Raw genomic sequence first — 24,276 nt, 5'->3', positions numbered from 1 at the left:
TACTGCAGCGAGTAACACATCATGACGCACTGCAGAAATTCACCAAAGATCCTCAGACAGCACTTTCCAAATCCACTTCCACGGACCATCTAGAAGGACAAAGTGCAGCAGACACATTGGAACACCATCACCTTCAAAGGTCTCCTCCAAGACCCTCAGCATCCTGAGTTGGAAATATATTGTCATTCCTTCACTGTCATTGGGTCAAAATCTTGGAATTTCCTCCCTAGTGGTATTATGGGTCAATCCACAGCAGGAAGACTGCAACAATTCAAGAAGGCAGCTCATCATCACCATTTCAGGAGCAACTAGAGATGGGCAATAAATGCTGGGCCAGCCAGTTATGCCAAAACAAGCTCCACCACCACCACATCTACCATTTGTTCCTTAAAATTAGATACAGCACAGTCCCCTCTCTGTGGAAATGTGTATGTGCTGGCTTAAATTTCAGAATTCCATCCCCTCTAGGCCTCTCACACTTTTGCTCTCCTATATAATGTTGATAAAGTTTAAATCCCTTACTTTTGTCACCCTATAATTGAGACAGTGTGTCAGGTGTGAGACCACACAGGTTTTTATGTGTGGCTATGTATTTATGTGTGTGTCGGGGGTGGTTCTGTGGTAAGACCAGGCAAGAGAGGGGCCATGTTCTTTGGGAAGTGGGCCAATCGATCCTTTATCCCCTTCCTCATCAGGACAGATTACCGGAATGTTCTGGGAATATTGTTCAGAATCGCTGAGGCATGCACAACAACCTGGGAAGAGCATATCACCAAAGTGAAGTAGAAACTTGTCCTTTGGAGCACCATTCCCTCTCCATTATGGTTAAAAACCTGGTCATCAGGTTTGAGGTACTGTCTCTATTGTATGTGCTGCAGGTCAGGCCCATTCCCAGAGCCTGTGCAATTGCAGTTACCCAAGCCACCTTCCACTTCATCTGGGGGTCTAAGCTGGACTGTGTCCACAGGAACGCCATGTGCAAAACTCTGGATAAGAGGAGATGGTACCCAATGTCACCGTCATCCGGATGGTCACCTTTGTGTGTGGCTGCATCATGGTATGCACAGACCCTCGGTACACAAACACCAAGTGCACTGCATATTGAGGTTCTACCTGTCCCCAGTACTGTGAAGGATGGGACTGGCCTCGCTGCAGAACACACCAAGCGATTTGTATCACCTGTCCTTTGTGGAGAAATGTGCAAAGAAAAACACCTTTGGCCACAAGTCAATCAGAAAGCTGTCATTATGTAGCATCCTCAAGACCCTGCCGGAAAAGAAGAGGGTGGATCCTGTCAGGTTGTTCCCTGAGCAGACTGTCAGAGTCTTTTGGCAGAATGCCTCATCACAAGAAATTTCCAGCAAGCATCAACACATCGCTCGTCAGGTGGTGAGAAGGGCAGTACCAGTGAGATCTTTCATATATGCCCAGGCTTTGTGCGCCACCGCACACTGCCGTTGAAACAGCTGTGGAGGTGGTAGAGACTGTCACACATCTCCTCCTGGAATGTGCCTTTGCAAATAAGCCTGGAGTGTGACGCAGTGGTTTGACTGCGCCTGGAGGACCATCAACTCAGTGAAAGACACTCTTTGGTTTGCCTGAAACTTGTTGGTCTTCCAGAGCAAGGAGGTGACCTTGACCACGTGTTGCAGACTGGCACATTCCAAGGTTCAGGACTACAAGCTGAGGGACACACTAAAGCTTGGGGCAGCTGCCGCCAAGATACAGTGGGGAAACACCACTGTGTAAGGTCTTTCTGCAGAAGTTAGATGGGGGTACATTCAATTACCAGGCCTCCCAAGTGCCTCAAATATATGTAAATGTAGTCTTGTTCAAGTAAGAAATGTCTTTGGGTTGTTTGCTAGATAGAGTCAAACTCCAATGTTTACTTGTTTTGTTACATGCTGCAGTACTACCACTTTAGTGACTATGTTTAGAATCACAGAATCCCGAAAGTGTGGAAACAGGCCAATCAGCCCAACGAGTCCACAGCACCCTTCCAAAGGGCATCCCACCCCGACTCATTTCCCTACCGTTGCATTTCATCATGTCTAACCCACCTAACCTAAACATCCCTGAACACTATGGGACAATTTAGCATGGTCAATCCACCCAGCCTGTACGTCTTTGGACTGTGGGAGGAAACCCACACAGACACGGGGAGAATGTGCAAACTCCTCACAGGCAGTCGCCCGAGAGTGGAATTGAACCGGGTTGCTGGCGCTGTCAGGCAACAGTGCTAAACCCTGAGCTACTGTGTCACCCAATAATATATAACGATATTTTATGAATTAAGTACAGTTTTGAAGTTAAAAGAAAAAGTACCTGGGTAGATGGATGTGTGTTTGTTAGTGTGTCTGGGGGTATGTTTGAGGGTGTGATGTGAATGTTACTTGGTTGGCTGTGTGTGTGGCAGAGTGCATTTGTGGGTGTGTTTCTTCTTCAGGAAGAAGATTGGTGAACAATTCTGGTCAGTGTTCTCACACTACACTGGCTACTGCAACTGGTCACTGGATCAACACTCAAGTACAACACTTCACAATAAAATATCTCACTCCTCATCTGAAGGATTCTTTAGCACTGACTTGTCTTTGAGTGGCCAGAACACTGCAATAAATCATTTTCTTTAAGTAATTCAAAAAGTATTAGGAAGCTCATCATGCATGCAATAAAATATAAAATAATAATTTATTGTCTATTAATTTCCATTTCTGTAGAACCACTGCTAATGACCATGAGGATTTAATGCTGTTTTTATAACCTCAACAGCACATTTAGATACATGAAAATGATGCAGTCATATGGAGACACAGCATTTAGAACAGGCAAGAACTCCAACTTCAGTACCCAGCAATGAGATTCAAAATAACACAACCTCATGGGCTAAACAGCGATGAACACAGAGCAGCCCAGCGGCAGCAAATGGACAATTCACAGATTACACCGACTGGGCATCCTGCAAAACACAGGTCAAAATGAATGAAGGAGTAAAGAAAGCAGAGACTGATTACAAATTGCACATTACACGGCTGGGGAAAGAACAGAGGGCACGGTTGGAGCAAAGACGTATACAATACAAACAGCTGGCACCAACTCAGTAATGTACACTGCAGAGGTCCGTAGAGATAGCCAAGACAAAACACAGTGGGACTGAGCACCCCACATTAAACCCAGAGTGACACATGGAAGCCAAAAAAAATAGGAGTAGGCCATTCAGCCCTTTCAGCCTTCTCTGACATTCAATATGATGATGGATGATCATCCAGCTCACTCCTCTGTTTCTGCTTTCTCCCCCATACTCTTTGATCCCTTTTGTCCTAGGAACTATACCAAACTCCTTCTTAAGAACATTAAATGTTTTGGGCTCAACAACCTTCTGTGATAGAGAATTCAACAGGCTCACCACTCTCTGGGTGAAGATATTTCTCCTCATCTCAGTCCTAAATAGCCTATCCAGTATCCTGAGGCTGTGACCCTGGTTCTGGCTTACGTGGATCATTGGGAACATCCTTCCAACATTCACCCTGTCGAGTCCTGCTAGAAATTTACAGGTTTATAATAAGCCACCCCCACCACTTCGCCTCATTCTTCTAAACTCCTGTGCATATAGTCCTATTTGATTCAGTCTCTCTTCAAACATCATTCCCACCACAGAACATAGAACAGTACAGCAGAGGAACAGGCCCTTCAGCCCACCACTTCTGGGATGTCCATGCTGGCCACGTAAGCTAATCCTATCTGATTGCCTCCGTTCGGAGGAGGGGTCAAGACATTAACTCTTGATTTTTTTCACAGATGCTGCCAGACCTGCTGAGCTTTTCCTGCAAGTCCTGTTTTTGTTCCTGATTTGAAGCATCCGCAGTTCTTTTGGTTTCTATCTGCCTGCGCGAGGTCCATATCCCTCTATGTACTGTCTGTTCATGCATCTGAATAAAGACCTCTAAACTTTAAACATCCCCTCTCAGCTTAAACCTGTGCCCCAATTCTGTAAGAGACATTTCATTGGTTCAATTTCTTTGTTGAGACGTTGTAGTGATTGGTAGAACTGAGTGGCCTGCCCTCCCCCCCCGCCTCTCCCCGGCCCCCCCACACCCCCCCCCACCACACACGCACACACACACACACACACACAAACACACACACACACACACACACACACACACACACAGAGTATAAGATAATAAAGTGTGAAGCTGGATGAACACAGCAGGCCAAGCAGCATCTCAGGAGCACAAAAGCTGACGTTTCGGGCCTAGGCCCTTCATCAGAGGGGGGGATGGGGTGAGGGTTCTGGAATAAACAGGGAGAGAGGGGGAGGCGGACCGAAGATGGAGAGAAAACAAGATAGGTGGAGAAGACAGTATAGGTGGGGAGGTAGGGAGGGGATAGGTCAGTCCAGGGAAGACGGACAGGTCAAGGAGGTGGGATGAGGTTAGTAGGTAGGAAATGGAGGTGTGGCTTGAGGTGGGAGGAAGGGATGGCTGAGAGGAAGAACAGGTTAGGGAGGCAGAGACAGGCTGGGCTGATTTTGGGATGCAATGGGGGAAGGGGATGAGCTGGGCTGGTTGTGTGATGCAGTGGGGGGAGGGGACGAACTGGGCTGGTTTTGGGATGCGGTGGGGGAAGGGGTGGTTTTGAAGCTGGTGAAGTTCACATTGATACCATTGGGCTGCAGGGTTCCCAAGTGGAATATGAGTTGCTGTTCCTGCAACCTTCGGGTGGCATCATTGTGGCACTGCAGGAGGCCCATGATGGACATGTCATCTAAAGAATGGGAGGGGGAGTTAAAATGGTTCGCGACTGGGAGGTGCAGTTGTTTATTGCAAACCCAGCGGAGGTGTTCTGCAAAGCGGTCCCCAAGCCTCCGTTTGGTTTCCCCAATGTAGAGGAGGCCACACCGGGTATGATGGATACAGTATACCACGTTGGCAGATGTGCAGGTGAACATCTGCTAAATATGGAAAGTCATCTTGGGGCCTGGGATGGGGGTGAAGGAGGAGGTGTGGGGGCAAGTGTAGCACTTCCTGTGGTTGCAGGGCAAGGTCCCGGGTGTGGTGGGGTTGGAGGGCAGTGTGGAGTGAACAAGGGAGTCACGGAGAGAGTGGTCTCTCCGGAAAGCAGACAAGGAAAAATGTCTTGGGTGGTGGGGTCGGATTGTAGATGGCGGAAGTGTCGGTGGATGATGCTCTGTATCCGGAGGTTGGTGGGGTGGTGTGTGAGAACGAGAGGGATCCTCTTTGGGCGGTTGTGGCGGGGACGGGGTGTGAGGGATGTGTTGCGGGAAATGCGAGAGACGCGGTCAAGGGCGTTCTTGACCACTGCGGCGGGAAAGTTGCGGTCCTTGAAGAACTTGGACATCTGGGATGTGCGGGAGTGGAATGCCTCATCGTGGGAGCAGATGCGGCGGAGGCGGAGGAATTGGGAATAGGGGATGGAATTTTTGCAGAACGGTGGGTGGGTGGGAGGAGGTGTATTCTAGGTAGCTGTGGGAGTCGGTGGGCTTGAAATGGGCATCAGTTACAAGCTGGTTGCCTGAGATGGAGACTGAGAGGTCCAGGAAGGTGAGGGATGTGTTGGAGATGGCCCAGGTGAACTTGAGGTTGGGGTGGAAGGTGTTGGTGAAGTGGATGAACTGTTCCAGCTCGTCTGGGGAGCAAGAGGCGGCGCCAATACAGTCATCAATGTGACGGAGGAAGAGGTGGGGTTTGGGGCCTGTGTCGGTGCGGAAGAGGGACTGTTCCATGTAACCTACAAAGAGGCAGGCATAGCTGGGGCCCATGCGGGTGCCCATGGCCAACCCCTTAGTCTGTAGGAAGTAGGAGGAATCGAAAGAGAAGTTGTTGAGGGTGAGAACGAGTTCGGCTAGGCAGATGAGGGTGTCGGTGGGGGGGGACTGGTCGGGCCTGCGGGACAGGAAGAAGCGGAGGGCTTTGAGGCCATCTGCATGCGGAATACAGGTGTATAGGGACTGGACGTCCATGGTGAAAATGAGGCGTTGGGGGCCAGGGAATTGGAAGTTCTGGAGGAGGTGGAGGGCGTGGGTGGTTTCATGGACGTAGGTAGGGACTTCCTAGACCAAAGGGCAGAAAATGGAGTCCAGATAGGTGGAGATGAGTTCGGTGGGCCAGGAACAGACTGAGACAATGGGTCGACGAGGGCAGGCAGGTTTGTGGATTTTGGGAAGGAGATAGAAACGGGCCGTGTGGGGTTGGGGAATAATAAGGTTGGAGGCTGTGGGTGGGAGGTCCCCTGAGGTGATGAGGTCATGGATGGTGTTGGAGATGATGGTTTGGTGCTCGGGGGTGGGGTCATGATCGAGGGGGTGGTAGGAGGTGGTGTCGGAGAGTTGGCGTTTGGCCTCGGCGATGTAGAGGTCAGTGCGCCATACTACCACTGCGCCACCCTTGTCTGCAGGTTTGATGGTGAGGTTGGGGTTGGAGCGGAGGGCTGCCTGTTCTGCGGGGGAGTGGTTGGAGTGGGTGAGAGGGGTGGAGAGGTTGAGGCGGTTAATGTCTCGACAGCAGTTGGAGATGAAGAGGTTGAGGGACGGTAGGATGCCTGGGGATGGTGTCCAGGAGGAGGGCTTGTGTTGGAAGCGGGTAAAGGGGTCAGCGGAGGGAGGGTTCAGCTCCCGGTTGAAGAAGTAAGCGTGGAGGCGAAGGCGGTGGAAAACCTGCTCTATGTCCAAACGTGACTGGTATTCGCTGATGTGTGGTTGTAGCGGGACAAAGGTGAGCCCCTTGCTTAGGACTGACTGTTCGTCCTCAGTCAGTGGGAGGTCTGGGGGGATGGTGAAGATTCGGCAGGGCTCAGTGTGGCTGTCTCCTCTGGGGTTGCTGGTCAGTTCGTCCCCTCCCCCCACTGCATCACACAACCAGTCCAGCTCATCCCCTCCCTCCACTGCATCCCAAAACCAGCCCAGCCTGTCTCTGCCTCCCTAACCTGTTCTTCCTCTCACCCATTCCTTTCTCCCACCGTAAGCCGCACCTCCATCTCCTACCTACTAACCTCATCCCACCTCCTTGACCTGTCCGTCTTCCCTGGACTGACCTATCCCCTCCCTACCTCCCCACCTATACTCTCCTCTCCACCGATCTTCTTTTCTCTCCATCTTCGGTCCGCCTCCCCCTCTCTCCCTATTTATTCCAGAACCCTCACCCCATCCCCCTCTCTGATGAAGGGTCGAGGCCCGAAACGTCAGCTTTTGTGCTCCTGAGATGCTGCTTGGCCTGCTGTGTTCATCCAGCTTCACACTTTATTATCTTGGATTCTCCAGCATCTGCAGTTCCCATCATCTCTCACACACAAAGAGTGCCTAATCTAAACAGAACCTAGTGAAGCTGTTTTGTCCAGCTATAACATAGCCATCTGCCTGACATTGTGGAAAATTGCCCAGTTATGTTCTGTGCACAAAAAAAGCAGGTCTAATCCAAACACAGAAATGTAGAAGCTAGGAGCAGGAGTAGGCCATTTGACCCCCTCAAACATGTTCCACCATTCAATATGATCATGGCTGATCATCTGTCTCAACGATCTAATCTCACCCACCCCCGCTTCCCTTGATCCATTTAGCCACAACAGTTATATCTACTTCCTTCTTTGAGGGAGAAGTGAGACTGGTTACATTTAGTTACATGGTTCAGTTAATAACCTGACATTCTTCTCCTTGGAGCCCAGGAGATCCAGCAGAGATTTGGTCATGGTATACAAGATTATGATCGGTCTAGAGAAGGTAGATAAAGCAAAGCTGTTTCTGTCAGCCGATGGTAAATGATCTAGGGGTCACAGAATGAAGGTTTTGGTCAGAACATTGGGGAGCGTAATGTGAGCAAGGCAGTAATGCCCTCCTACTACCTGCCTATGTGCATTTTGACTGGTCAAACCAGCCAATTGCTGCCCCATCAGTTTACTCTTGATCATCAGTAAAGTGATGGAAGGTGTCAGTAACAGTGCTATCAAGCAGCACCTGCTCAGCTATAACTTGCTCAGTGATGCCCAGTTTGGGTTCCGCCAGGGCCACTCAGCTCTGGATTTCATTACAGCCTTGGTTCAAACATGGACAAAAGAGCTGAATTCCAGAGATCAGGTCACAGTAGCAGCCCCACCATCAAGGCTGTATTCAACTGAGTGCGGCATCGAGGAGCCCGAGCAAAACTCAAATCAATGGAAACACTCTCCACTGGTCCTGGTGTTGGACTCGAATCCAGAGCTTCCTAATTCAGAAAGAGAGTTTTGCTCTGAAGCCGAATAGACAATCATCACATTTGTACAATTGCTAAGTGCAGTCAGCTGGTCATTATGACAGAAATTAATAAATGATTTGTAAATTGTATTTTAAACTTTAATGCAATTATTTTTCTCACTGTGAGTCCTACTTCACCAAGTATAGCAATAATCTTGGATAATTAACTCTCTCCTAGAATCATCAAGTCATTACTGCACAGTGGGAGGCCTTTCAGCCCATCAAGTCCATGTCAACTTTACACAGTGCAGTCAAGACAGTCTCACTTCTCCCTCAATGCCCAAAGCCCTGCAAGTTTGTAGCCATCAAGCCTCATCAATCCCTTTGTCAAATCATAAATCATCTCCACATCGGCAGGTAGTAGGAGGGCATTACTGCCTTGCTCACATTATGCTCCCCAATGTCCTGACCAAAACCTTCACTCTGTGACCCCTAGATCATTTACCATCGGCTGACAGAAACAGCTTTGCTTTATCTACCTTCTCTAGACCGATCATAATCTTGTATACCATGACCAAATCTCTGCTGGATCTCCTGGGCTCCAAGGAGAAGAACGTCAGGTTATTAACTGAACCATGTAACTAAATTCAATCATCCCTGGATCAATTCTGCTTGCTACATCCCCTTGAGGGTTGCAACATTCTTCCGAAAGCATGGTAACAATAACTGGATACAATACTCCAGCTACAACCTTTTCTAAAAATATTCATTCCTAGGAAGTGGGCATCGCTCTTTGGTCCAGCATTTATTACACCATCCCTAATTTCCCCTTAAGAAGGTGATAGTGAACTGCCTTCTTGAACCACTGCAATCAATGTGATGTAGATATCCCCACAATGCCCTTAGGGAGGGAATTCCAGGATTTTGACCCAGCGACAATGAAGGAATGGCGATATATTTCCAAGTCAGGATGGTGAGTGGCTTGAAGGGGAACCAACAGGGGGTTGATGGTCCTATGTATTTGCTGCCCTTGTCCTTCTCAATGGAAGCGGGCATGTGTTTGGAAGGTGCTATCTAAGGATCTCTGGCGAATTTCTGCACTGTACCTTGTAGATAGTGCACGCTGTTGCTACTGAGCATCAATGGTGGAGAAAGTGGACGTCTGGGTGGGGTATCGATCAAGTGGGCTGCTTTGTCCTGGATGGTGTCAAGCTTCTTAGGTATTATTGGAGCTGCACACATCAAAGCAAGTGGGGAGTATTCCATCACACTCCTGACTTGTGCCTTGTAGATAGTGGACAGGCTTTAGGGAATTGGGAGATTTATTACTCATTGAGGTATTCCTAGCCCTCTGGCTGGCTCTTGTAGCCAGTGATAATGGGAACCGCAGATGCTGGAGAATCCAAGATAATAAAATGTGAGGCTGGATGAACACAGCAGGCCCAGCAGCATCTCAGGAGCACAAAAGCTGACGTTTCGGGCCTAGGCCCCGAAACGTCAGCTTTTGTGCTCCTGAGATGCTGCTGGTCCTGCTGTGTTCATCCAGCCTCACATTTTATTATCTTGGCTCTTGTAGCCACTGTGTTTATGCCTGTGATAGAGTAACGCTGCACTTCACTGAAAAAAAACGTCAGTGACAGCTACAGAGAGAAAGGAAAGCACAAAACTAGAAGAACCAGCTTAGAAAATTGCAAAAAAGCCACACATTTTGCTGAATGGGAATGATGCAAAGACTAGGAAAAGGACCACAAAGCATATCATAAGAGCCACTAAAAGGATTATGAAAAGAAACTTACCAGTGACATCAAAATCAATGAGAAGGCAAGTCATTGTTACATAAAGGGAAAGTGGATGGTGAGCAGCAATGTTGGCCCACTAAAAAATGTAAGTGTGAATACTCTCAACAACAATGGGGAAATGGTAGACATGTTGAATAATTACCTTGTCTCAATATTAACAGTACAAATGGAGACTGGCTTCACAGAAGTTGTGGGTAAATTAATAATGGATCAGGGACAGGGACTGAATGAAGTTAATATAACAATGGTTGAGTCAGTAGTCAGGAAAGCAAATGTAATGTTGGCATTTATTTTGACAGGGCTTGAACATAAAAGCAGGGATGTACAACTGAGGCTTTATAAATCTCTGGTCAGATTACATTTGGAGTATTGTGCGCAGTTTTGGGCCACATATCTCAGGAAGGATGTGCTGACCCTGGAGCGGGTTCAGAGGAGGTTCACAAGAATGGTCCCAGGAATGAAAAGCTGAACATATGAGGAATGTTTGAGGACTCTGGGACTATACTCATTGGAGTATAGAAGGATGGTGGGAGATCTAATTGAAACTTATAGAATACTGAATGGCCTGAACAGAGTGGATGTTGGGAAGATGCTTCCATTGATAGGAGAGACTAGGACCCGAGGGCACAGCCTTAGAGTAAAGGGAAGACCTTTTAGAATGGAGACAAGGAGAAACCTCTTCATACAGAGAGTGGTGAATCTATGAAATTCACTGCCACAGAAGGCTGTGGAGGGCAGGTCATTGAGTACATTTAAGATTGAAATAGATAAGGTTCTTGATTATCAAGGGGATCAAGGGTTACGGGGCGAAAGCGGGGGAACAGGGTTGAGGAACTTATCAGTCATGATTGAATGGTGGAGCAGATTCAATGGGCTGATTGGTCTAATTTCTGCTCCTATGTTTTATGGTCCTATGGTCCTATAAGTTAAACATCAGTAATGAGGAAATTAATGGAATTAAAGAGTGATAAATGTCCATGGTTTGACAGTTTCCATGTTAAAGGAAGCAGGGGAGCAGATTGTAGATGCCCTAACTATAAACATTCAGAGTTCCCCACATATAGGAGTCGCCCCTCTGGATTGGAAAATTGCACACGTCCCTTTGCTTTTTAAGAAGGGTGGAAGACGAAAATCAGGGAATGACAGACTAGTTTGCCAAACATCTGTGGTGGGGAAATTGTTGGAGTCTATAATCACAGATGTATAACTGAACACATTGAAAATTTTCACTTATTCAGGAAGAGCCAGAATGGATTCATGACAGGTAGGTCTTGGCTAATTGAACTTTTTGAAGAGATGGCCTCGGTGATGGGCAGAGGAATGTCTACGGGTCTACTGGTGTTGATTATGAAGACTTCCAGGAGGCTGTCAAGCTGGGAACTTGGTTAAATGGTAGGCGACAGAAAATGGGGATAATAGGTAGATACTCAAATTGGCAGGATGTGACCTATGATGTCCAACACAGATCTACATTAGAGCCTCAATTATTATATCATTTGTTAACGACTTGGGTAATGGCACAAAAAGTCACATATCCAAATTTGCTGATGACACAAAGTTAGGCAGCATTGTTTACAGTAGTGATGATAGTATACAATCACAAAGGGACACCAATCGACGAGATGAATTGGCAAAACGCTGACAGATGGACTTCAATGTAAGCAAGTGTGAAGTTACCCATTTGGGAATGAAAAAGCATAGATCAGGGTACTCTGTGGATAGTATGAGGTTAAATACTGTGGATGCTCAAAGAGACTTGGGGCTTCAAGTGTATAGATCTTTCCTTCCACCTCTCCCAACCCAGTTACATTCTCTTCCAACCTCTTCAATCAGGCAGAAGATTAGATTACATTCCCTACAGTGTGGAAACAGACCCTTCGGCCCAACAAGCCCACACCGCCCGTTGAAGCATCCCACACACCCCTGAAGACTACGGGCAATTTAGCATGGCCGATCCACCTAGCCTGCACATCTTTGGACCGTGGAAGGAAACTGGAGCACCCGTAGGAAACCCATGCAGACACGGAGAGAATGTGCAAACTCCACACAGGCAGTTACCCGAGGCTGGAATTGAACCCGGGTCCCTGGTGCTGTGAGGCTGCAGTGCTAACCACCGAGCCACTGTGCCGCCCCTAACGGAAGATACAGAAGTTTGAAAACATGTATCAACAGTTTCAAGAACAGCTTCTTCCTGTTGTTATCAGACTCATATTAGAGTTGATCTTTCCCTGCACTTACTTTGCAGCCTTAACATTATATTCTGCATTCTGTTCTTTTACCCTGATGTTCTTATGTATGGTATTATTGTCCCCGTCTCCCTAACGTGTCCTTCCTCCCACCTATCCCCTCTTCCAACCTCATGGCCCACCCTCTTCTCCTACCTACTAGCCTCATCCCACCCCCTTGACCTGTCCGTCCTCTCTGGACTGACCTATTCCCTCCCTAACTCCCCACCAACACTCACTTTTACTGGATCCACCCCTGCCTCTTTGACCTGCCTGTCTCTTCCCTACCTATCTTCTCCTTTATCCATCTTCTATCCACCTTCCCATCTCTCCTTCATTATTTCAGAATCCACCCCCCCGCCTCACCCATTTCTAAAGAAACAATAGCCCAAAACGTCAGCTCTCCTGCTCTTCTGATGGGGCTTGGCCTGCTGTGTTCATCCAGCTCTACACCTTGTTAGGTCAGATTCTCTAGCATCTGCAGTTCCTACTATCTCCGAAACAATTTTAACCCCACTGTGAAGCTTCTTCTAAGGATGCCTAACCTGAAGGAGTTATCCTCCTCTCTCCGAAAAGACCTCAATGGATCTCTCGCCGACTGTAATCTCTTCGGCCCTGAAACTGCTCGACAACTTCCTGAAGCAAACCAGGTACATTGCTTTTCTTAGTACCTTCCTACAGAACCAGATCATCCCCAATGGGCTACAGTCTACATTTAGGCCTTCTCCATTTGGCCCCACCCGCAACAACTGCTACATTCAGAACAGTGAGATCGTTTAAAAAATTTCTCCCTGCAACTCCTCAAACACGCACTTGCAGCAATGTGCCTGCATCCTCTGGTACTACAATCAAGCCAACCTCAGCTCAGAGCCTCCCTCTCCCAGGCCTGCAAAGGACCCTTCCTGTTTTTTTTATTTTTCGTAGGATCCACAACCTGAACTCACAATTCTACTCAGCTTTATTGGACACTAAAATCCGTAAGTATACTAAACTTACTGGTGTCTGCCACCCAACACAGGCTTCCTCCACCTCCAAAAACCAGAATCCTAACCAGGATCTTTCCCACAATGTGCCCACCACCATTGGCCATGCGGCCACTTTCAGAGCACCCATGGATGATGTCACATCCTCCGCTGCTGAGTACGCCACTTCCGGTACAGTGAATGCCATCGACACTGCCGCTGATGCCACCGCCTCCATTTCCAAGGCCAACACCACAGACACTGAGGACACACCTGCTGACACCGCTGCTGCCACTGAAGCCAATATCCAGGACTTACCGACCGACTCCACTCCTCCCAGATGCCAGCTCTCTGACACCTCCTCCTACTGTCCCCTTGATCATGACCCCATCCCCAACCACCAAAACATCATCTCACAAACCATCCACACCCTCATCACTTCAGGTGACCTCCCACCCACAACCTCCAACCTCATCGTTCTTCAACCCCGCACCGCTCATTTCTACCTCCTTCCCAAAATCCACAAACCTGACTGCCCTAGTTGACCCATTGTCTCTGCCTGCACCTGCCCCACTGAATTTATCTCTACTTAACTCGACTCCATTTTCAACCCCTTGTTCCATGAACTCCCCACCTCCATCCACGGCACCACCCACGCCCTCCACCTCCTCCAAAACTTTCAATTCCCTGGCCCCCAACACCTCATTTTTACTATGGATGTCCAGTCCCTACACACCTGCATTCCCCATACAGATGGCCTAAAAGCCTCCACAGGGTTGATCAGTCCCCCTCCACTGACACCGTCATCTGCTTAGCCGAACTCGTCCTCACCCTCAACAACTTCTCTATCAATTCCTCCCACTTGCTACAGACAAAGGGAGTGGCCATGGGTACCTGCATGGGCCCAAGCTATGCCTGCCTCTTTGTAGGACACAGAGAACAATCCCTCTTCCGTAGCTACACTGGCCCTAAACCCCACCACTTCCTCCGTTACATCGATAACTGCATTGGCACTGCCCTGTGCTCCCACAAGGTGCTCGAACAGTTCATCCACTTCACCAACACCTTCCAACCCAACCTTACGTTCCCCTGGACCATCACTGATACCTCTCTCTCCTTCCTGGATTCCTGGGCCTCTCAGTTTCCATCTCTGGCAACCACCTGGAAACTGATATCCATTTCAAGCCTACAAACTCCCACAGCTACCTAGAATATACCTCCTCCTACCCACCTTCCTGCAAAAATGCCATCTCCTATTCCTAATTCTTTCACCTCTGCCGCATCTGCTCCCAGATGAGGCATTCCACTTCTAAACATCTCAGATGTCCTCGTTTTTTAAGGACCGCAACATTCCCCCCTCTCAGTGGTCGAGAACGCCCTTGATCGTGTCTCCCGCATTTCCCGCAACTCATCCCTCACACGCTCTCCCTGCAATAACAACCAAAACAGAATCCCCCTTGTCCTCTGGATCCAATGCATCATCCTCTGACACTTCCACCATCTGCAATGCAACCCCACCACCAAAGACATTTTTCCCTCCCCACCCTTATCTGCTTTCTGGATGAACCACTCTCTCTGTGGCTCCCTTGTCCGCTCCACACTTCCCTCCAGCCCCATCACCCCCGGCACTTTTCCCTGCAACCGCAGGAAGTGCTACTCCTGCCCCCACACCTCCCCCGTCACCCCTATCCCAGGCCCCAAGAAGACTTTCCACATCAAGCAGAAGTTGACCTGCACATCTGCTAATGTGGTATACTGTATCCACTGTTCCTGTTGTGGCCTGCTCTACATTGGGGAAACCAAGCAGAGGCTTGGGGACCGCTTTGTGGAGCACCTACACTTGGTTCTCAATAAACAACTGCAGCTCCCAGTCATGAACCATTTCAACTTCCCCTCCACTCCTTGGACGACATGTCCATTATGGGCCTTCTACAGTGCGACAAGGTGGCACCTGAAGGTTGCAGGAACAGCAACTCATATTCAGCTTGGGAACCCTATAGCCCAATTGTATCAATGTGGACTTCACAATCTTCGAAATCTCCCCCTCCCCCCACTGCATCCCAAAACCAGCCCAGCTTGTCCCTGCCTCCCTAAGCTGTCCTTCCTCCCACCTCAAGCCCCACCCCCATCTCCTACCTACTAGCCTCAACACGCCCCCTTGGCCTGACCATCCTGCCTGGACTAACCTATCTCCTCCCTACCTCCCCACCTACACTCACCTTTACTGACTCCACCCCCACCTACATGACCTATCTGTCTCCTCTCCATCTATCTTCTTCTTTATCCATCTTCTATCCGCCTTTTTCTCTCCCTATTTATTTCCCCTCCCCCTCCCCCATTTCTGAAGAAGCAATTGGCCCAAAACATCAGCTTTCCTGTTCCTCTGAAGCTGCTTGGCCTGCTGTGTTCAGCCAGCTCTACACCTTGTTATCTAAGGTATTAATTGCTTGGATAGCACACAAAACAATACTTTTCACTGTATCTTGGTGCATGTGACAATAATAAATCAAATCAAATCAAATCAACTTAAACAGAAGGTAATCAAGGAAGCTAATGGAAAGCTGACGTTTATAACTAGAGGACTGGAGTATTGGGATGCAGATGTTTTGCTGCAGTTATACAAAACCCTGGTTAGGCCCCACTTGGAGTACTGTGGACAGATCTGGGCAACTCACCTTCGGAAGGATATCTTGGCCTCAGAGGGAGTACAATGTAGGTTCGCAAGAATGATACCTAGACTTCAGGGGTTAAGTTTTGATGACAGATTAAATATATTAGGCCTATTTTCCCTGGAAGTTAGAAGGTTAAGGGGCGATCGGATTGATGTTTTCAAGGTATTAACTGGAAATGACAGGGAAGGTAAAAATAAACTATTTTCATTGGTTCGAGATTCTAGATGAGGGGGCATTGTGTAAAAATTAGGGCCAAACCATTCAGGAGAGATGTTAAGAAGCAGTTCTGCACACAAAGGAAGGTAGACGTTTGGAACTCTTGCCCACAAAGGGCTGTTGATGCTCGATCAGTCAGAATTAAATCTCAGACAATTTTTTCGTTAAGAAAAGGTATTAAAAGGAAAATATGTGAAGTTAGGCCAATTATCAACCATGAACTCATTGACCATGGTACATAAAACATTATAATGCAGTACAGGCCCTTCGGCCCTCGATGTTGCGCCAACCTGTAAAACCAATCAGAGGCCCATCTAACCTACACTATTCCATTATCATCCATATGTTTATCCAACGGCCATTTAAATGCCCTTAAAGTTAGTGAGTCTACTCCTGTTGCAGGCAGGGCATTCTATGCCCTTACTACTCTCTGAGTAAAGAACCTACCTCCAACATCTGTCCTATATCTAACACCCCTCAATTTAAAGCTATATCCCCTCGTGCTAACCATCTCCACCCCAGGAAAAAGGCTCTCACTTTCCACCCTATCTAATCCTCTCATCATCCTGTACGTCTCTATTAAAAGTCGCCTCTTAACCTTCTTCTCTCTAACGAAAACAGCCTCAAGTCCCTCAGCCTTTCCTCGTAAGACCTTCCCTCTATACCAGGAAACATCCTGGTAAATCTCCTCTGCAACCTTTCCAATGCTTCCACATCCTTCCTATAATGGGGCAACCAGAAATGTACACAATACTCCAAGTGCAGCCACACCAGAGTTTTGTACAGCTGCAGCATAACCTCTTGGCTCCGGAACTCGATCCCTCTACCAGTAAAACCTAACACACCGTATGCCTTCTTAACAACCCTATCCACTTGGGTGGCAACTTTCAGGGATCTATGCACATGGACACCAAGATCTCTCTGCTCATCTACACTACCAAGAATCTTACCATTAGCCCAGTACTCTATCTTCCTGTTACTCCTACCAAAGTGAATCACCTCACAATTTTCCGCATTAAACTCCATTTGCCACCTCCCAGACCACTTCTGCAGCTTATCTATGTCCCTCTGTAACCTGCAACATCCTTCCGCACTATCCACAACTCCACCGACTTTAGTGTCATCCGCAAATTTACTAACCCATCCTTCTACATCCTCATCCAGGTCATTTATAAAAATGACAAACAGCAGTGGCCTCAAAACAAATCCTTGTGGTACACCACTAGTAACTGAACTCCAGGATGAACATTTCCCATCAACCACCACCCTCTGCCTTCTTCCAGCTAGCCAATTTCTGATCCAAACCGCTAAATCACCCTTAATCCCATGCCTCTGTATTTTCTGCCATGGAGTTTGCTCGAGAGGTTGAATAGCCTACTCCTGTTCCTATATTACTATGTATGGCTAGTCCAGTTAAGTTGCTGGTCAACAGCAATGCCAAGGATGTTGGTATTAGAGGATTCAGTGACAGTGATGCCTTAGAATGTCTAGGAGTGATGGTTAGATTCTGTTTAGCTACTGATGGTCATGGCCTGCATTTGTCTGGGGTGAATATTCCACTATCAGCGGAAATCTGGATATTGTCTGGGTCTTCCTGCATTTGGGGACAGACGGTTTCAGCATCTGACGAGTTGCAAATGGTGCTGAACATTGTGCAATCATCAGAAAACATTTCCACTTCTGACATTATGACTGATGGAAGGTCATTGATGAAGCAACTGAAAATGGTTGGGCCTCGGACACTACCCTGAGGAACTCTTGCAGAGATCTCCTGGAGCTGAGATGACTGAGCTCCAATAACCAAAGCTATTTTCCGATGTGCAGATATGACTTCAACCAGCAATGAATCCCATTGACTCCACTAGGGCTCCTTGATGTCACAGTGAAACAAATGTGGGTTTGATTGTCACTCTCAACTCATCTTTTGAACTCAGCTTTTTTGTTCATAGAACATAGAACATAAAACAGTACAGCACAGAACAGGCCCTTCAGCCCACAATGTTGTGCCGACCATTGATCCTCATGTATGTACCCTCAAATTTCTGTGACCATATACATGTCCAGCAGTCTCTTAAATGACCCCAATGATCTTGCTTCCACAACTGCTGCTGGCAACGCATTCCATGCTCTCACAACTCTCTGCGTAAGGAATCTGCCTCTGACATCCCCTCTATACTTTCCACCAACCAGCTTAAAACTATGACCCCTCGTGCTAGCCATTTCTGCCCTGGGAAATAGTCTCTGGCTATCAACTCTATCTATGCCTCTCATGTTTGAACTAAGTCAGTAATGAAGCCAGAAGCTCAGTGGATGAACCTAAACTGAGCATCAGTGAGCAAACTATTGCTGGGCAATTTAGTTATACTAGTTATTGACAACTACCATCACTTTACTGATGATCAAGAGGAGACTGTTAACACAGAAAACAGGAACTGTAACAGGCCATTTGGTCCTTCAAGGCTGCCCTGCTACTCAATATGCTCATAACTGATCATTCAAATCAGTGCCTGGTTCTGTTTATTCCCTTATACATTTTAATCCCTTTAGCCTCAAGAACTATATCTAACTTCTCTTTGAAAACATTCAATGTTTTGGCTCCGACTACTTTCTGTGGCAGAGAATTCCAGAGGCTCACCACGCTCTGGGTGAAGAAATCACAGTCATCAGGAACATCTCCGTCATTGGGAACATCCTTTCTATGTTTACCCCATCTAGTTCTGTTAAAATCTTCAGGTGTCTATGAGATGCCCTCCAATTCCTCAAGAACTAAGTGAATACAGTCCTAATGGATAACAAGTGTGGAGACACCACTGCTCCTTTACTTGAACCCTCTCATTATGAAGTCTAACATACCATTTGCTTTCTTCATTGTCTGCTGTACCTTAGAGACTGATGTACAAAGACACCTAGTTCTTTCAGTACCTCTCCCTTTCACAGTGTATACAATTCAGATAACAACCTGCCTTCCTGCTTTTGCTACTAAAGTGGGTAACCTCACATTTATCCATATTATACCTCATCTGCCACGTGTTTACCCATTCACTCAGCCTGACCAAATCACACTGAACCATCTCTACATCCTCCTCACAGCTCACTCTCCCAATCAGCTTTGTGTCTTCTGCAAACTTGGAGATACTATTCCTACTTTGCACATCCAAATCTTCTAAATTGTGAACAGCTGGGGTCCAAGCATTGGTCTCTGTGACTCCTGACTCGTCACTTCCCGCCACTTGGAAAAAGATATGTTTCGTCCTACTCTTTGTTTCCTGTCTGTCAACCATTTCTCTCTCCATGTCAGTGCACTACCTTAATCTCTTGCGCTTTAACTCTTGTTGTTTTTCTCTTACATGAATCTTTATCAAAAGCCTTCGTAAAGTCCACGAACATCACATCCCAGCAAAAATCGATATGCATTTATGGAGTGCATCCACCGTCACTTTAAGAATGTGGTCACATATTTAATAAACCAAAATCAAATACTTACATGTAAACTGGGATGGTAGGTCAAAACACCATTATCACAGAGTGTCACATACTTCTTCTTCCATTCCTTGTTCAGCGACTTGCCACTCCTCTTCAAGAGAATCCCCTAAAGGACAAACACACAAAGTCAGAACTACATGCTCCAATAGGAAGAGGAAACTTCATATTCCAGATTGGTACATCGACAGACTTCAGGTGCTTGGCTGAGATTCAATGACTGATGGATTCATAGGATTACAGCAGAGCATTGTCCAAGGCTGTGGAAGTGGTTGCTGAGGTTTATTCTTTCATTCAGTGAGGAATGGGCTTTGCAGCTTCGAAAAATGCTAACGTTTCAAACACTGTTTGAAACATCTATACAGTGTTTAACTCCTTTTGTCAACAACTGTCAGTGATCTATGACAAGGGAAACTGTGTGGATCAATGCCAGTAAAGATAGCAGTACAAATTCTTTGGGACAGGAGAATTCAATGACAGTGCAGATGAACACCATAGTTCACTACACTACAAATAAATGAGAACACATTGTCAAGGTACAGGCATAGAGGGAAGTGCGCCTGCCAACTTGGGTAGCAGAATGACATAAATAGAAATGAGGTGGAGGTGAAGGGCCAGTGGAATTGCAGTAGTAACCCAGAGATTTGGAACCCGGGCTCAAATGTCTTCATGGCAGAAAATCTGGAAATGAAAAACCATGAAACCACTGTCAACTATTGGCCTTCCATCAACTGCTGGAAGGAAATCTGCCGTCTTTACCATACTGCCATACTGGCCACACATGACTCCAGACCTACAGAAATGTAGTAGGTTCTTAACTGCTCCCTGAAATGACCTAGCAAGACACTCCATTTTACTAAATCACTGACAATTCTCAAAAAAGTAATATAACAGGATTAGTCACTTGGCACTGGCTTGGGTTCCAGAAATAATAATGACAAACTCAACCCTACAAAGTCCTCTTTACTAACATCCAGGGACTAGTGCAAAAATTGGGAGAGCTGTCTTACAGGCTAGTCAAGCAACAGCCTGACACAATAATACTCACAGAATCATGCCTTACAGACAACGTCCCTGAAACCACCATCAACACAAATTCATAGACTTCATCAGATGAAACACAGACAAGGGAACTTTCTGCTGATTACTATCACTCACTCCCATCTCAAAGCTCATGGATAAATACACCTCTGAGTTGAGCACCATTAATAAGATGCATTATCATAGATGAACAGAGATCTACAGAACAGATACTGGCCATATGGCCTACTGCACCATGAAGGTGAGATTTCATCTCCACAAGGACTGTGCAGTGGTCACTCTTACTAACACTGTCTTGGGCAAAAGCATGAGGGTGGCAAGAGTTGAGACCGAACTCTGGGTGGTGGATTTCAATGTCCACCGCCAAGATTGGCTCAGCAGCAGCACTACTGATTGAGCTGGTCAGGTCCTAAAGGACATAGGGGAGATGAGTTTGGGTTTCTGCATTGATGAGGTGGTCTTAGCAACAAGTCATGGCTGCTGCAGCTGAAGCAAGCTCAAGCCCAGTATCAGACCCAGTGGCATCGGCAGTGCCTGCATCGACAAGGTGGGCCCAAAGCAGACACATGGTGGTGGTGGAGTTGAGCTTGGGCCGATGTGGTAACAAGTGCCATTGGTGGCATCTGCATTGACGAGGTCCAGCAAGGGGTCATTGTGATGAGGGCACAGTGGAGACAAGATGACACCAAAGAATGGCAATTTTACTCGTGGTGGCATGGCGAAGAGCACACATGCCTGGCCACCAGGCCCATGATGGAGCTCTTAAAAAGAAGGACTGCAAAGTTGAATACTTTTTCAACATTTCTTTATTTTTCTGCCTTTATATTATACGGCTTGGTTTATTTTTCTGTGTTTTAAGATGGTACAGGAGAGTAGCAACGCTACATAACACTTCTCACTATGATTTTATCACAAAATACATGTGACAATTACTAAATAAATCAAATCAAATCAAATCACTGCTAGGCTGGGTCTGTGGCAGGTGGTGGGGGCACTAGCAAGAGGGAAAAACGTATTTGACCTCAGCCTTACAATCTGCCTGCTGAAGATGCTTTTGCCCAAGACAGTCTTAGTAAGAGTGACCACTGCACAGTCCTTGTGGAGATGAAATCTCACCTTCACATTGAGAATAATTTCCATCGTGTTGTGTGGCACCATCACACGGGATAGACTTTAAACAGATCTAGCAATTCAAGACTGGGCATCCATGAGGCACTGTGGGCTGTTAATAGCAGCAGAATTGTACTCCAGCACAATCTGTAACCTCATGGACTGGCATATCCCTCACTCAACCATGACTATCAAGTCAGGTTATCAAAGCAGGATGGCCTGCCCGAATTAGCACAATGCATCACAAAATATAACTTTTCAAACTGGCAAAGCTACTAAACAGGCTTACTTGCCAAACAGCTAAGTGGCAAGCGTAGACAGACAGACAATCGCACATTTAATGGATCAGATCTGAACTCTACAGTAAACTCTACATATCCATTTGTGGTGAATAACTAAACAACTCATTTAAAGAGCAGGATTCGCAAGTATCCCGTCCTCAATGATAGAGGAGCCCAGCGCATCAATGCAAAAGATATGGCTGAAGCTTTTGCAGCAATCTTCAGCCAGAAGCGCCATGTAGATGGTCCATCTTGGCTTCCTTCAGAGGTCCACCAGATCCTGTTTACAGCCAATTCAATTTACTCTATGTGATTTCAAAAAATGATTGGATCCACTGGATACTGCAAAGGCTATGGGTCCTGACAACATTCCAGCAATGGTATCGAAGACTGGTGCTCCAGAACCTGTCGCTTCCCCAGCCAAGATAACAAAGTGTGGGGCTGGATAAACACAGCAGGCCAAGCAGTATCTTAGGAGCACAAAAGCTGACATTTCGGGCCTAGATCCTTCATCAGAAAAGGGGAGAGGATTCTGAAATAAATAGGGAGAGAGGGGGAGGCGGACTGAAGTTGGATCGAGGAGAAGATAGGTGGAGAGGAGAGTATGAGTGGGGAGGTAGGGAGGGGATAGGTCAGTCCGGGGAGGACGGACAGGTCAAGGCGGCGGGATGAGGTTAGTAGGTAGGAAATGGAGGTGCGGCTTGAGGTGGGAAGAGGGGATAGGTGAGAGGAAGAACAGGTTAGGCAGGCTGGGATGAGCTGGGCTGGTTTTGGGATGCAGTGAGGGGAGGGGGTATTTTGAAGCTTGTGAAATCCCCATGGAGCCTGAAAGGTCATTACTGAATTCAGCAGATTTTTTTCCACAATCTCCCCTCCCCCCACTGCATCCCAAAACCAGCCCAGCTCATCCCCGCCTGCCTAACCTGTTCTTCCTCTCACCTATCCCTTCCTCCCACTTCAAGCCCCACCCCCGCCTCCTACCTACTAACCTCATCCCACCCCCTTGACCTCCCGGACTGATCTACCCCCTCCCTACATCCCCACCTACACTCACCTCTACTGGCTCCAGCCCGCCTCTTTAACTTCTCTGTCTCCTCTCCACCCATCTTCTCTTCTATCCATTTTTGTACTGCCTCCCCCTCTCTCCCTATTTATTTCAGAATCTTCTCCCCATCCCCCATTTCTGATGAAGGGTCTAGGCCCGAAACGTCAGCTTTTGTGCTCCTAAGATGCTGCTTGGCCTGCTGTGTTTATCCAGCCCCACACTTTGTTCTCTCGGACTCTCCAGCATCTGCAGTTCCCATTATCTCTGATCACAGCTTCCCTAGCCAAGCAGTTTCAGCAGAGCTACAACACTGGCATCTACCCACAAGGTTTATACACACCCAGAGGAGTTGGAATTCTGGCTTGTAAGTGTCACCGTACCATCTAATGAAATCTGGCCTCAGCAACGATGACCGAAAAATTAACATCAATTGCGGAAAAAATCTGCTAAGTTCAGTAATGATCTTTCAGGAAGGAAACATGACTATCTTAGATAATGGGAACTGCAGATGCTGGAGAATTCCAAGATAATAAAATGTGAGGCTGGATGAACACAGCAGGCCAAGCAGCATCTCAGGAGCACAAAAGCTTCCTCGATCATGACCCCACACCCGAGCACCAAACCATCATCTCCAACACCATTCACAACCTCATCACCTCAGGAGACCTTCCACCCACAGCCTCCAACCTCATTGTTCCCCAACCCTGCACGGCCCGTTTCTATCTCCTTCCCAAAATCCACAAACCTGCCTGCCCTGGTCAACCCATCGTCTCAGCCTGCTCCTGCCCCACCCAACTCATCTCCACCTATCTGGACTCCATTTTCTCCCCTTTGGTCCAGGAACTCCCCACCTACGTCCGTGACACCACCCACGCCCTCCACCTCCTCCTGGACTTCCAATTCCCTGGCCCCCAACACCTCATATTCACCATGGACGTCCAGTCCCTGTACACCTGCATTCCGCATGGAGATGGCCTCAAGGCCCTCCGCTTCTTCCTGTCCCGCAGGCCCGACCAGTCCCCCTCCACCGACACTCTCATCCGCTTAGCTGAACTCGTCCTCACACTCAACAACTTCTCTTTTGACTCCTCCCACTTCCTACAGACTAAGGGGGTGGCCATGGGCACCCGCATGGGCCCCAGCTATGCCTGCCTCTTTGTAGGTTACGTGGAACAGTCCCTCTTCCGCACCTACACAGGCCACAAACCCCATCTCTTCCTCCGGTACATTGATGACTGTATCGGCGCCGCCTCTTGCTCCCCA

The 24,276-nt window shown here is 47.5% G+C and overlaps 1 protein-coding gene across 2 annotated transcripts in view; it reads right to left on the bottom strand.

The window, feature by feature from the left end:
* The window catches only part of agap3 (ArfGAP with GTPase domain, ankyrin repeat and PH domain 3), a 591,490-nt gene that overhangs the window by 162,156 nt on the left and 405,058 nt on the right, over window positions 1-24,276 (bottom strand). For both annotated transcript variants that reach the window (XM_059646307.1, XM_059646306.1), the window contains exon 10: window positions 19,541-19,645. In XM_059646307.1, coding sequence (XP_059502290.1) covers window positions 19,541-19,645 — 105 coding nt within the window. The remainder of the gene's footprint in view (window positions 1-19,540; window positions 19,646-24,276) is intronic.

The sequence above is a fragment of the Stegostoma tigrinum genome, chromosome 5 (assembly GCF_030684315.1).
Source record: "Stegostoma tigrinum isolate sSteTig4 chromosome 5, sSteTig4.hap1, whole genome shotgun sequence".
NCBI classification, from domain to species: domain Eukaryota; kingdom Metazoa; phylum Chordata; class Chondrichthyes; order Orectolobiformes; family Stegostomatidae; genus Stegostoma; species Stegostoma tigrinum.
This window is presented reverse-complemented; position numbering and strand designations above follow the sequence as displayed.